At 40.9% G+C, this 15,494-nt stretch overlaps 1 protein-coding gene across 1 annotated transcript; it reads left to right on the forward strand.

Moving 5' to 3' along the window:
- The first annotated feature begins 10,917 nt into the window (after nucleotides 1-10,917).
- LOC125514947 (putative metal-nicotianamine transporter YSL8) lies at nucleotides 10,918-13,714 on the forward strand. Its single transcript, XM_048680321.2, has 2 exons — nucleotides 10,918-11,922; nucleotides 12,008-13,714. The coding sequence occupies exons 1-2, from the start codon at nucleotides 11,279-11,281 to the stop codon at nucleotides 13,470-13,472; spliced, it is 2,109 nt and encodes a 702-aa protein (XP_048536278.1). The 5' UTR covers nucleotides 10,918-11,278; the 3' UTR covers nucleotides 13,473-13,714.
- Nucleotides 13,715-15,494: the final 1,780 nt, after the last annotated feature.

The raw sequence follows: 15,494 nt of genomic DNA on the forward strand, positions 1-15,494 counted from the left end.
TTGTATTTGTTTACCACATTATGGTGTGGTTTATATAGACAATTTAGCTATAGGTAAACCTGAATTTTCAATGTGGGCCAGTCAATTTCTTGCCCGTTGATCCTTGCTCCTAGATTCGTGCTATATTTTTTGTGTGCCGTTCTATGAGTTGGTTTGGCCTATTTGTTTGACTGACCACATATTTGGGTCAGTCAAATTGCTATTGGGCTAAAGCACATTGTGTGTTACTCCCAGCCCCCCTCATTTTCCTTTGTTTTGTTCTTCTATTTTTATATTTTGTGTGTTTTTCCTTTAGTTTTTCATTATTATTTGAGTTTTTTTGTATTTTTCATGTGTTGGTGAGTATAAATGTATACACATAAATACTAAGCAATATGTGCAAATTATAATTTCAATGCAAAGTTGTGTGCAAGTTTTTTTCATTATCTTTATTCTTATAGAGTAATACCTATGGCACTAATTCATTGTTTCTTATACAATTTTATTTTAATTTTGATTTAGTTATTATTTGATTTTAATTTCTTATTTAAGGGTAATACCCATGCCGCTAATTCTTCCTTCGTAGAAAACTTTAATTTTGTGAAATTTCACTATCATATGCTTATTCTTGCATATTTTTGAAAAACACAATTTTATCATTGTTTGTTTTAGTTTTCTTTTCATTTCCTTTCTTCATAAAGGGCAATACTAATGGCATCAACTCATTCTTCCTTAGAGAATCTCATTTTTCTTATTTTCTTTTAATTTTAATTTTATTTTAGTTCTTCTTAAAGGATAATATCAATGGCAATAATTCATTTTTCCTTACTTTATTATAGTGATTTTTAGTTATTATTTTATTTTATTGCTTCTTCGAGAGTAATATCAATGTCACTAATTTATTTCTTCCTGTGAAATACATGTTTATGAAAATTTCACTATCGTAAGGTCATTCTTGCACATTATAGAGTTTTACAAATTTTGTTTATATTGTGTGCAATTTTTTTTCATTATTTGATTTGTTTTTATCATTTCGTTATTCTTAAAGAGTAATACCTCTTTATTAGAAAACTTCATTATTTTGATTTACTTTTAGTTTTTATTTCACGTTCTTTCTACTTAAAGGGTAGTATCAATGCCACTAATTCTTTCTTTCATTTTCTATCTTCTTTAAGCATACTACCAACGCCATTAATTTATTCCTTCTTAGGAAACTTCTTGGCGAAAAATCCACCATTATATTCCTATTCTTGAATATTACAAAATAGTGCAATTTTGTGCAATTTTTATTGTTGTTTGTTTGTTATTTTTTCCTTAAATATAATACCATGCCACTAATTCATTCTTCCTAGAAAACTTCAGTTTTTTGGTTTTGTTATATTTTCTTAGTATTAGCATAAGGGGAAGAGGAAGGCCAAAATAATAATAAAAAGGTTGGGCCCATTGATTCTTGCTCCTAGATTCGTGCTATATATTTTTTGTGTCATTCTACGAGCTGGTTTGGCCTATTTGTTTGACTGGCCACATATTTGGGCCGGTCAAAGTGCTATTGGGATGAAGCCTCCCATCCCGCTAATTTCCTTTGTTTTGTTCTTCCATTTTTCTATTTTGTGTGTTTTTCCTTTAGTTTTTCATTATTAGTTGGGGTTTTACGTATTTTTAGGTGTTGGGTGAGTATAAATGTATACAGATAAATATAATGCAATATGTGGAAATTGTAATTTTAGTGCAAAGTTGTGTGCAAGTTGTTTTTAAAAATTCATTATCTTTATTCTTATAGTGTCCTATGGCACTAATTCATTGTTTCTTATACAATTTTATTATTTTGTTTATTATTTAGTTATTGTTTGGTTTAAATTTCTTATTTAAGGGTAATACCCATGCCACAAATTCATTCCTTCTTAGAAAACTTAATTTTCATGAAATTTCACTATCATATTCTTATTCTTGCATATTTTTGAAAAACACAATTTTATCATTCTTTGTTTTAGTTTCCTTTTCATTTCCTTTCTTCGTAAAGGGCAATACCAATGCCATCAACTCATTGTTCCTTAGAAAATAGCAATGGCAATAATTCATTTTTCCTATAAAACATTATTTTAATGATTTTCTTTTAGTTATTATTTATTTTTATTTCTTCTTTAAGAGTAACTAGCAAAGTGGCCTGCTCGATGCGCGGGCTAGAAATTTACAGATTTGATTGATGGGAACATTTTATTTAATTTTTCTAAATTAAAATTAGAATTAGAATTAATACCATTTTTAATATAAGTCTTTCATGAGCATAGTTTTCTCTTTGGTTTATTTGGATTTTTACTGACATATAAATATATTTATAAATAGTATGGATGTTTTAACAACATATATGATAAGGATTAAAGCTCAGTAGATTATTGTCCATGATAGTAACAATTTATTCTAGAAAATATTTAGAACTAAATTTTTATGTTCTATATTAAAAAGGTAATAAAGAAATAATCTTAGCTTAGTTAGTTCAAAGCCACATAATATAACCTTTTTTGGTGTTTACTTCACTTAAATTCACATAAATGTTTAAATTAAACTATGGTGATTTAATGGAAAATGAGGTTTGTCACATATTCATCGAAAGATAAGAAATATTTTAGTATGAACAATGTGATGACTATGAGATGACCCACGAAGAATTGTCAACAAAACCTTTTCCATATGATGATAACAAATCAGAAGTCCGGACTTGTGAGGGATATAGTTTGTTGGTACAGATATGCTGTCATGCTCGATTTTTTTGGATATATCACTTCATAATAGCTTACCTAGGTGGAAAACACTTAGACACAAATGATTGTCATATTAAATAGATCAAATTGAACATAATTATAGTCACTGTACTTTGGATATTTAGGTGCTCCAAGGAAAGAACATAACTTTGCAATATGCAATAGAATGAACTTAAGGATCTAGAAAGTATAGTTTCCTAATTTACGAAAAAGAATGGAATGCTCAATCAAGAATTAGCATGGAGGTACATTAGAAAATTTAATGTGACATAAAAATTCAAAAGGATGTATAATGCTACCCTCATATACACCAACAATTTGTTTTAAAATTGCCTAACTAGAACCACTAATTAGTTCATTTTCTAGCAATTAGTATGTTTTACTAAAATATTTCTAGCAATTAGTATGATTGTATTCTGGTGGTGCTACTGTGACTACCACATACATGCACCTTAGGTCAACTATAAAGATGGGCTACTTGAGTTTGCATAGCTCCTAGAATCATTCATATTTTTTAAATTTTCTTAAAATTGTAGAATAATAGATTGAGAAAACATTATTGTGACACACCGCACATGATTTGTACATTTGAGTGAAGTCTTTTCTTATCAGAAATTTCATATATGATGTTGAGAACAGTACAAACACCGGCAGGACATTATGTTGAACATAATTTGCATCTGTGGTGAAAGTAGTAAGAGTATTCAAGTATTAATTATTCTTGTGCAACTGCAATATCAAAATCCATGAAATGCCCAATAAAGTATATAATCATTAGATAAGTCTATCCACTTGGGTTATTTTCCATCAAATGGGAACATGCATTGTTACAAGTTCATTTTTAAAGCATAAAGCAGTTCAAATATAACGCAAAGCAGAAATAGTTGAAGCTGAAGTGCCATGTTTCCAAGATCGTGCTCCTTAATAGAATCATGGTAATCTAACCATAACTTCATAATCTTCAATGAAAACATCACCAAAAGAAGTTTCTCTGAAATATGGAAAACACGCATATTTTATCTCTTTACTTTTTGCCCTATTCTTCTGTTGTTGACACGATTTCAACTTCCAGAATTTTTTTCATGTCTTAGAATTTATGCAAAATTAGCAAAAATATGTCAATCTACCACTGTACGGATAAAATATCCTTGGGAGGAAACTCAAACAGACGTACAAAAGACAATAGGTTAGTTATACGTAACAATCGACGAAGTCTGATCGAGGACTTTCCTAGTTTCAGACCTAAATAATCTTATTTTTAAAATTTGCTCTTGCGGTCCATGATATTAACATCATCTTTAAATTTTAATCATCATTATGGTCTGGCGTGCTTGTAGCTACAAAACTAATCAGTAATTGAGAAATTTTAAATACCAAGTATCACCGTTCTTCTGTAATACCCGAGGTATGCCATTTATGGATTTTTCCATCAAAAGTGTGACCATAATCATGATAATATTTTGCCCTGAATTTTGTAATTCGTCGACAAACAACAATGAAAAATTTGTATTTGGAATGTTACTTCCACTCGACATACCAATTTTGATTCCATAAAAATCACAGCGAGAGCATATCTTGAACTGTACGGATTAGACAGAAAAAAAACTGCGAGGAGGTATTTTATCCACACGACCACCTCGTGGTAGGTTGGACTTGGACGGCTCGTTCAGATTGATTTGGAGCGGCTGGATGGGAGCACTTGGTGTGGCCGACTGGGACGTTGAGGCGGTGGTAGTTTTCGGCACGGATGTTGAGGCGGCGGTAGTTCTTGAGCACGAGCGTCTAGATGAGGATGTCGAAAGGTCCAGGGAATGAAACTTCATCATGTGGCCACGAGTCTTCCCCTCAGTAGCCTCTGTAGCAGGGGCATGGTAGTTGGATACATCTTTTGGTCTGCTCTTCTTTTTCCTAGATAGATTTGGTTAGATCGGGGGATGGGGTTGTGAAGTGGAATATATAGTGTGATTAGGGTATGTACGGGATATTTCTCTAACCACAATAAAGTTTATGGTACATGATGCGTAGAGTTTTTTTTGTGAGGGTACACGTCGCGTACATATAAGGGCATGTACAATGGTTGATAAGACAGTCTTATCTTAAGTCTGGCATGTAATTTAGAGATAACAAAAGAGTATGTCTACAATGGATTATATCTTAGTCTTATTTTCAATAACTAGCAATTCCTTAAAACATGGTGAGACAAATTGTGCTAAGAGATCATCTCTTGTCTTATCTTAAATAAGAAAAGATAAGCCTTTTCTTATGAGTTCTCTCTCCTCCACCTCATTATTTATCTTATGTGGCACTCTTAAGATAGCACCATTGTACATGCCCTAAGCGCGGAATGCACATGAGACGGTTACGTGGGCTTGCATGCACAATTATTTCCAGCAGCCAATGCACTTTTTTCAGCGGACATTTTTCTAAATATCCTAATCAGTGCGCACGTCCTCACCAGAATAAGCTTTTGCTACATTGAGTGAAATGTTTTCATCCATTATAATTATATAATGACACCGGTGGGTAAATTTTTGAACCTACAATCTTATCTAATGGCGATAAAAGTTTTATCTATTAAATTAACGGTCCGACGTTTCTAATTTTTGTTGTAATTTCTGGCCTATTTCTTTTCGTTTGGTTAACCTGTAAAATACGGTCAGATGTTTCAAATTTTCGACATAATTTCTAGCCTATTTCTCTTTTTTGCTAACCCGTCAAATACTATTAATATATAATAATTGAACCTTTTTAGGTTGAGAGATTGGTTTGCACGTGGGATTGCACATCTCACGTGCATGATTGGCTCCACCCATTGGAACGCTTGATATTCTTTTCTAGAACCGATATGTATAATCTATGTACATATATGTGGACATCTGGGACCTTTTCTCATGGTGGAGATTACATCTTTGCAAGCATGGGTCCCCGTACGGGTCCACCTTTTAGATAGTTAGAACCTTTTGGATAGTTAGAGAATGATTTTCTCAAAAAAAAAAAGCCAGATCAATTTACGTGCGTGCCCGTGAAACCAACATGCATCTGTGGGTCCAGCCTTTAATCTTTTATTAAGTATAAATCTAATGAATCAATCTATGTACGTGACCGTGATTTTTAGAACCGATATGTATTAATCTATGTACGTATATGTGGACATCTGGGTCCATTTTTCATGGTGGAGATTACATCTTTGCAAGCATGGGTAAAAAAAGCCAGATCAATTTACGTGTGTGTCCGTGAAACCAACATGCATGTGTGGGTCCAGCCTTCAATCATTTATTAAGTAAAATCTAATGGACCAATCTATGTACGTGACCTTGAAACCTACATGCACATGCGGGTCCAACCTTTAATTTTTTTATGTAAATCTAATGGTCACTGTTGGACTATATAAAAAGGTCCACCGATTTAATGGCCAGATGTTTCTAATTATTGCATCATTTTCTATCTTATTTCTCTTTTTTTGGTGAGCCCGTCAAGTACTTTTTATATATAAATAGATTTATTTCTTCTTGTGAAATACATGTTTTCTGAAAATTTCACTATCATAAGGTTATTCTTGCACATTATAGAATACCGCAATTTTTGTTTATATTGTGTGCAATTTTTTGCATTGTTTGATTTGTTTTTACCATTTCATTATTCTTAAAGAGTAATACCAATGCCACCAATTAATTCTTTCTTAGAAATTTTTATTATTATTATTATTATTATTATTATTATGATTATTATTATTATTATTATTATTATTACTATTATTATTTTCTTTCTACTTAAAGGGTAGTATCATTGCTAGTAATTCTTTCTTTCATTTTCTTTTTTAAGCATAATACCAACGCCATTAACTTATTCGTTCTTAGGAAACTTCTTTTGGCGAAAAAATCCATCATTATATTGTCATTCTTGAATATTATAAAATAGTGCAATTTTGTGCAATTTTTTTCGTTGTTTGTTTGTTTTTATTATTATTTTTCTTAAAGGGTAATACCATGCCACTAATAAATTCTTCCTAGAAAACTTTAGTTTTTTGGTTTTGTTTTATTTTCTCAGTATTAGCATACAGGGAAGAGGAAGGTTAAAAATAATAAAAAAGTTGGGCCTTTCGATCTAGATCGGGTGGTTGAGAGTGGTCAATTTGACTGAATGCCCAAAAAATAGGGGCCTATCAAATATTAGCCCTGATAACATGTATATATAATCACTCAATTTTTATGCAATGTTTGTGTGATTCATATCACTGTTTAAAAATTGCACTACTATATGCTTGGTTTTGTATATTATGAAACAATGCAGTTTTTATGCCAAATTTTCTGTCATTATTTGTTCTATGGGCTTTTACACTTTCTTTCTTCTTTTCTGCAATGCAATGCCATGCCACTAACCATGGCCAGTCAGAGCTAGCAAGCTCACACGCGACCCGGATGCATGCGGAGCTAGCTAGCTCACGCGCCACGGCCAACCAGAGCTAAGCTAGCTCATGCACGCATGCACACGCCACAGCACACCTCGCGCTGCATGCAGAAAAGAAAGTGACCAACCCAAATCAGAAATTAAGTCGACTGACCAGTAGCCAGTCCCTTATATAGAACATTCAGGAGGATAATTGTTATCTTCTTCACAACTCACAAGGATTAGTTACGTCAGTCTACATTAGTTGAAGAACCAATCAAACTCCTTGAGAATACAAATTAGTGAATGCAACAATTACACACGTACATACATATATACCACCATCCAATCCATCCTACACGTACTCACGGTACAAGGCTAGAACACTGTATACTAGCTAACTTGAGCTGTCATGGGTATCATCCAGTGGGGGAGCTAGCAGAGAACGGCAGGGGGGCAGAGCAAAAAATATGATTATTTGGCGGCGGGGGGGGGGGGGGGGGGGGGGGGGCTAGTAGTCAACTTCACGGCATACGAACATATCCACCGTTGAAGGTTGATATGCGGCCGCACCACGTCTCCCTTTAGCGGGTATATTGAGATGTGGGGCCACTGAACTACCAAAGGTCATCGAAGGTCCTTAGAGAATGAAAGTTCCCTTATAAGGAATTGACCTTATGTTGTCCTCGGACTCTATGAAAACGCAATGCCCCTTGTCAATTTGTTGTTAGACGATGGGTGGTGCGAGGCCGGGCCCGAGGCAGACTGGCGTTCGTTCCTAAGCCGGAGAGAATTCTGACCCGGTGATCGCCGCTCAGCCGCCACGCCCGCCTGGGAAGGACTGGATTTGTTCTAGATGGAGAGACGACTCGATGGATTGCAACTTGAGAGGCGCGAGAGCACGCTAGTTATATGGACACGGAGCAGAGGGACCATCTGAGAGATGAAGATCCTATGGGATAGTGGATGGAAGATGGAGAGGCCATGTTTTCGTCTTCCATGTTAAAGATAGTGGGGATGCAACGTTGGTACAGAGAGGGAGAAATCAAGATAGTGGGGATGTGAACAGCCAACCAATTTTGCTGCTTGTTTTTGCATGGAGGAGATAATGGACTCATGGTTAGTAAACTGAAGTAAAGAAAAAAATAAAACATAAGTGATGACATGGCATCATGGTAGAGTAGGAAAATTCAGTTGTTTAATTGCATGCTTGCAGATATGGCATGATAGCCGAGTTACCATGTGTGTTGCATGCTTGCTAATATGGCATGGCTTAAATGCGTTGCTTAGTGCGACGTTGAGGTATGTTGAGAGAATCGGCAATGCTACACCTACAAAGGGACTTACGTAATTGTTACGTGATTCGGCCGTTGGCAAATTTTGATTGGTCTTAGGGGGGAGGCGGGGCCCACCCCCGCTGAAAAACAGGGGGGCAAAGAATTAGCGAAGGAAGGTTTACGTAGCCCTTCGTAGTCCTTTTGTAGGTGTAGGATTATTCTGAGAGAATTGGGACCAACTTTTTAAGAATGTAAGATTTTAGGAGGACAATTGGCGGTCTCTTCTTCACAGTTCACAAGGATTAGTTACACCAGTCTACATTAGTTGAAGAACCAATCAAACTCCTTGAGAATACAAATTAGTGAATACAACAATTAGACACATACATACGTATATACCACCATTCAATCCATCCTACACATACACACAGAGCCGTCCCTGGGCCAGGACAGCAGGGGCGACGGCCTGGGCCCAGCCAAACTAGGGGCCCTGACACCAGCACAAATAAAAGGATACAACCATATAACATAGGCCCAATATTGATGCGAAATAAAAAGGCCAACGAGGCCCGTATATGATATGTCTAGGAGAAGCCCAAAAGCCTAATATGTCCCCATGGTGGTTACTTTGTCTTTTCTTTTGCTGGAGAATGGAGCAGATCAGCACCGAGTTACTCCATCGCACTGGCTGCCGGCTTCTAGCACAGTAGGGCAAGGAATGGCAGAACAACCGAGGTACTTTTTGTGTGAATTATTTTAGTCCTCAATCTCAATCTGGAGTATTTATTATTCCTGTAAAAGCAAGGTGTCGGCCCTCGATTCGTTTTTTGGCGAACATGTTGCCTGAAAAACACTTGTCTAGCTGTGAGAAGAAACACAGTAAAGGAGCAGATAAATTAACTATCATTAATCTTGACACTATCATTGATGATTTTTGAATAAAAAAATTCGTTTCTCATGATTATTAAAGGCATTTGTTTTTTGTTGTGCTATGTAACTTATTGATATTTGATCTAGAACATAAAAGTACAGCATTGTTACCAAATATTATCCACCCGAATTTTTTATCATTGTTTATTATGGATTTACAATATTTTTTTATATCAATGTATGGAATCTAAAACGAAAACACTTCGACCACTGGGCCCATTTATCGAGTTCGCCCTAGGGCCTCCAAAACTTCAGGGCCGGCCCTGTCATCCTCGCCCTTCTTCTCATGTATATTCTTATCACCTAGGTTCGCCAAACCATTAGGGACTCATATGATAAACAGGACTCATACATGTTGTACTATTAAACTATAATTACAAATACATTCCCCGGCAGTTTGAAAACACCCACCTCTCACTCACGCATCTCATAGCCTTGCTCTATCTGATTGCACCCACATTATGGTGATGGGATAAGCTAGGAATACGTCCCACACATCTTATAGCGCTACTCCGTCTTAGCATGAAGAACTTGCTAACGTGGCTATCAGAAGATTTGTCTTCAAGATGATGACTGGGACGCTTCATGCTCAGAGTGAGTGAAACTATTGTCTTAGACTTTATCAGTCATGCTTAGTAATAGTGAACTTGCATCGTTATCTTGTTGAAGGTGGTTTCTACTTGCCGATGTGCTAATCTTAAGTGTTTGGTCTTGGCAATAATGATGAAAATCCTTGTCCTGGCCTTCTCCGCCCGGATGTGATGAAGGCCTTGCTGCGAAAAAAGTCGAATTAGTTGTAAGTGTTAAATTCATATCTTGTAAATGTCTGCTGTAGTTGTTTATCTTATGTACCCCATTTATTGATAACTTTGATCTCATTACCTTGCATCAATTTGAATAAAGATTGTTGTATGCATTAGTACGATGCAGAACCCGGGGTTTCAACCTCTATCCCCCAAAAAGGTTTAGCTGTTCCTTTGTTCCATCTCGGCTGAGAAAAATAACTAGCAAGAAACTTTAATTTGTTGAATATTCAAAGTAGCTTAATAGTGATTAATTAGCATGTCGGATATAATTTTGGCTCATCCGACACTGCTAATTTTGCTAAAATATATTGAATATTTTGTACTGTTATATATACATTTTATCAACTAATAAACAAGGGTAATATGTCGAAGTACCACATTCTTGTGATTCTGCTAAAACTTTTGTGCCTGAAAATTTCATTGGCATCAGTCGATTTTCGGATGAGGTCAAAAAACAGGGTGACATGACGAACGCCGGCAAGGAGCGTCGACCCCAACGAGACCGAGTCAGGGCCTCTCTAGAGACGCGATGATGATGCGAGGGGCAACAAGCTGCGACTTCCGAAAATCCTAAACCTGTTACGAAAACTTCCAACTAATCTAAACAACGATTAGAGGAACATTAGCGCATCGGATGGCCGTTGGTTTGATGATCCGACGCTCTAGATTTTCGACTCGCGCCATTTTTTTCAGGCGCCTGTTTAATACTCCTAGATGCTCGTGTATTTTTTTGCCAAAATTAGGCGTTGGCGCGCGCACGAGATGGCTTGTCGACCACCCGCTGCTTCACCTCACAGCATGACCACACGAAAATCCATCACACCAAATTTCTCTTGTCTTAGCGATCGGCAATCATAATTAGCAGCAAAAAAGACTAATCACTCTTTCGATCCATCGATCCCCTCCATCTCCGGCGCCCCTCCGTGGCAGGTAGAGAGAGGGGAAACCATTGATCCGTCGACAAGATCGGTCGATCTCGAGGAGGCCGGCCGGATTACTGCATCCATCACATCGCATTGCAATTTTCATCGAGAAGACAACAAGAATTTGCGCGTCCATATATACATATATATCAATCGATTGTAGCGACAGTCAGGCAGGTGGGCGGCCGGCGTCGTGGGAGAAGGGCCGGAGGTGATTTATGATGGAGCAAGGGGAGGGCGATGCCCCCGCCCCCGCCCCCGCGCCGGCGCCGGCCCCGGTGCCACCGCGGGAGGCGATCTCGTTGGAGAAGGCGTTCGAAGGCAAGACCCTGCCGACGTGGAACGAGCAGATCACGGTCCGCGCCGTGGTGGTGAGCGCGGGGCTGGGCACCTTCCTCAGCTTCATCGTGATGAAGCTCAACATCACCTCCGGCATCGTGCCGTCCCTCAACGTCTCCGCGGGGCTGCTCGCCTTCTTCATGATGAAGACGTGGACGTCGGCGCTGGAGCGCTGCGGCGTCTTCCCGCGGCCCTTCACCCGGCAGGAGAACACGGTGGTGCAGACCTGCGTCATCTCCTGCTCCAGCATCGCCTTCTCCGGCGGCTTCGGCACCTACATCCTCGGCATGAGCCGCAAGATCGCCAAGGGCTTCGACGAGGCCAACAACACCATGAACGTCGAGGAGCCGTCGCTGTGGCGCGTCATGGCTTACCTCTTCCTCGTCAGCTTCGTGGGGCTCTTCTCCATCGTGCCCCTGAGGAAGATCATGATCATTAGCTACCGCCTCACCTACCCCTCCGGCTCCGCCACCGCCCACCTCATCAACAGCTTCCACACGCCCCAAGGCGCCATCCAGGCCAAGTACGTTCCTTCTTCTTCTCCGGCGACGTACGGCAATGGCGGATGTAGGAATATATGTATGTTTGTTTCATGTTGGCAATGGCAGGCAGCAGGTGTCGATCCTGTTCAAGTCGTTTCTAGGGAGCTTCCTGTGGTCCATGTTCCAGTGGTTCTACACGGCGGGGGACTCGTGCGGGTTCGGCTCCTTCCCGACGTTCGGGATGGAGGCCTACAACCGGCGCTTCTACTTCGACTTCTCGGCGACGTACGTCGGGGTGGGGATGATCTGCCCCTACATCATCAACTTCTCGCTGCTCATCGGGAGCATCATCTCCTGGGGGATCATGTGGCCCTTCATCGAGAGCAAGAGGGGGGACTGGTACGATGCCAACCTCCCCAACAGCAGCCTCCACGGCCTCAACGGCTACCAGGTCTTCATCTCCATCGCCATGATCATGGGCGACGGCCTCTTCAACTTCTTCTCCATCCTCTTCCGCACCTCCTACGACATGTACCTCAAGCGCACCGGCCGCGCCAAGGCCAACACCGCGGGGGTCCCCTTCGCCGGCGCCGGCCTCGCGGGCGCCAACGAGAGGCAGGCGCTCAGCTTCGACGACCGCCGCCGCACGCAGATCTTCCTCAAGGACCAGATCCCCACCGTCGTCGCCGTGGGCGCCTACATCACCCTCGCCGGCATCTCCGTCCTCGCCATCCCGCACATCTTCCGCCAGCTCAAGCCCAAGCACGTCGTCTGGGCCTACGTCGTCGCCCCCATCTTCGCCTTCTGCAACGCCTACGGCACCGGCCTCACCGACTGGTCCCTCTCCAGCAGCTACGGCAAGCTCGCCATCTTCATCTTCGGCGCCAACATCGGCGCCAAGGACGGCGGGGTCATCGCCGGCCTCGCCGCCTGCGGCCTCATGATGGGGATCGTCTCCACCGCCTCCGACCTCATCCAGGACTTCAAGACGGGGTACCTCACCCTCACCTCCCCGCGCGCCATGTTCGTCAGCCAGGTCATCGGCACGGGGATCGGCTGCATCATCTCCCCCACTGTCTTCTGGATCTTCTACCAGGCCTACGACATCGGCAACGACGAGGGCTACCCGGCGCCCTACGCCAAGATCTACCGCGGCATCGCGCTCCTCGGCACCAACGGCTGGGACCAGCTGCCCAAGTACTGCCTCAGGTTCTGCGCCGCCTTCTTCATCCTCGCCATCGCCATCTGCGCGCTCAAGGAGGTGGCCAACAACAAAACGTGGTGGATCAGGGACTACATACCCAGCGCGCTCGGCATGGCCGTGCCCTTCTTCCTCGGCTCCTTCTTCACCATCGACATGTGCGTGGGGAGCTTGATACTCTACATGTGGTCCAGGTCCGACAGGCTGCACGCGCAGATGTTCGCGCCGGCGGTGGCATCGGGGCTAATCTGCGGCGACGGGATTTGGTCGCTGCCGTCGTCGTTGCTGTCGCTAGGCAACGTGGAACCACCCATGTGCCTGAGGGTCTTCGACGCCGACACCAACTACGAGGTGGAGCAGTTCCTTTCGACCTTACCCATCCCGGCGTAGCCACATGATCCACGCATACCATTTTTCTTCTTTTTCTTTACACATGCGTGCACGTTATATGTTCATGATCCATTGATCAATTAATGGATGATGGACATGATAGCTCAAAGGTTAGCTAGTACAGTGTTCTAGCCTTGTAACGTGAGGACGTGTAGGATGGATTGGATGGTGGTCTATATGTATGTATGTGTGTAATTGTTGCATTCACTAATTTGTATTCTCACGGAATTTGATTGGTTTTACTTGTTCTTCCGCTTCCTCCACTACCGGAGTAACCTAATATACCGGTGGCCTTTTCTATGCCGACGGCTTTTTGTCAGGGCCGTCGGCATATTCATCTATGTCAACGGCCTAAGAAAAACTGTCGGCACATCGCCATCTATGTCGACAGCCATCGTCGGCATAGATTGATGTAAGGCGACGGTTGTCGTCGGTATACAAAGATCGTCGGCATATAAGCGGCCTTGGCAATCCGGTCTCCAAGGGTCGGCTGACGCCGTCAAATCAATGCTGACGGCTCTGATGGCAGCCGTCGGCATAGATTAAATATTTATTTATTTTATTTTAAATCATTTTCTTTTTTGATTAAAATTATGTTAATTTAAATCTGACTCTTCTAAACTTAAACACACACACAAATTGTATATCGTTTGGGGTAGAATTTCCATAGATTATGAATATCTTGTTTGTTTTTATTTTTGAGTGTGTTACAAATGTGATCGCGTGTACTTTTACATATAGGTCCTTATACTTTGTTAAAATCATAAGTAATAGATACTTTCATTGGTTTTGACAAATTTTATATGGTTTTTAATCAGAATCTTGAAAGGATTATGTTGTATACTATGTGGGAATCTATGCAAAGAGCTTGGCCGTCGGCATAGTTCCAAGCCACGATGCACCAGGGGCCGCCATGTGTTAGTTTTCTGCAGACAGTCGTCAGCATGGGTGGGAATCCATGCCGATAGCAAGGCCGTCGGCATACTGTTGACACATGGCCACTAGTAGAAAAACCCCCATTCGTCCCGGTTGGTAAGGGCCTTTTGTCCCGGTTTGTGAACCGGGACTAAAGGGTCGTTACTAATGCCCTAACCCTTTAGTCCCGGTTCTTACATGAACCGGCACAGATGGGCCTCCACGTGGCCGGTGCGCCGAGCCCAGGCAGGAGGGCCTTTGGTCCCGGTTGGTAGCACCAACCGGGACCAATAGGCATCCACGCGTCAGCATTTCAGGGGTTGGGGTTTTGTTTTTTTAAGGGGGAGGGGGGGAGGGTTGTGGGTTTTGGGGGTTTAATTTAGGTGTTTCATATATTGTGTTAGCTAGCTAATTAATAGAGAGAAGTGTCCTCTCTTATGTCCGTGCTTGGTCGACGCTATATATACATATATAGAGAGAGGACTAGACACGGTAGCTAGTAAGCAAATGAAGGAAACAGAAGATCGTCATTAACATATGCATACAGAGAGAAGTGATATCGACCACCTCTCCTTCTCCGAGAGATTGGTCGAACAACAAGTTCTCGTATATCTATCCGACACTACCGGCTACATATATACAATAATTATCTCTTACAATGTAATTAATGTCCTAATTATATATGAACACAGGGTCCACATAGTATTCTCCGTCTTCAGCGATCACGTGGTCAAGGAAGAATGCCACCAATTCCTCTTGAATTGCTCGCATACGATCTGGTGCTAGGAGTTCATCCCGCATTCGAAACATCAAATTTGAACAAGGGGGTCAATACATACATACACACACACACACATATATATATATATGAATAAATGAAACTCAACACAAATGATGGTAATAAAATAAAATTGTGAATATTATTGCTTACGCACTTCATATTGTTCATCAGAGTAGCCCCGTTCACAGGTCGTGTGGCGGATGGACTCGCAAACGTAGTATTCACAGAAATCATTCCCTTGTTCCTGCCACAACCACTTTACAAGAAATAGAGGTCAATCAAACTGATAAGCAAGCATGGCAAATGGTATTGATGAAACTAGCGCT

The sequence above is a fragment of the Triticum urartu genome, chromosome 6A (assembly GCF_056163025.1).
Source record: "Triticum urartu cultivar PI428250 chromosome 6A, HENAU_Tu73, whole genome shotgun sequence".
NCBI lineage: Eukaryota > Viridiplantae > Streptophyta > Magnoliopsida > Poales > Poaceae > Triticum > Triticum urartu.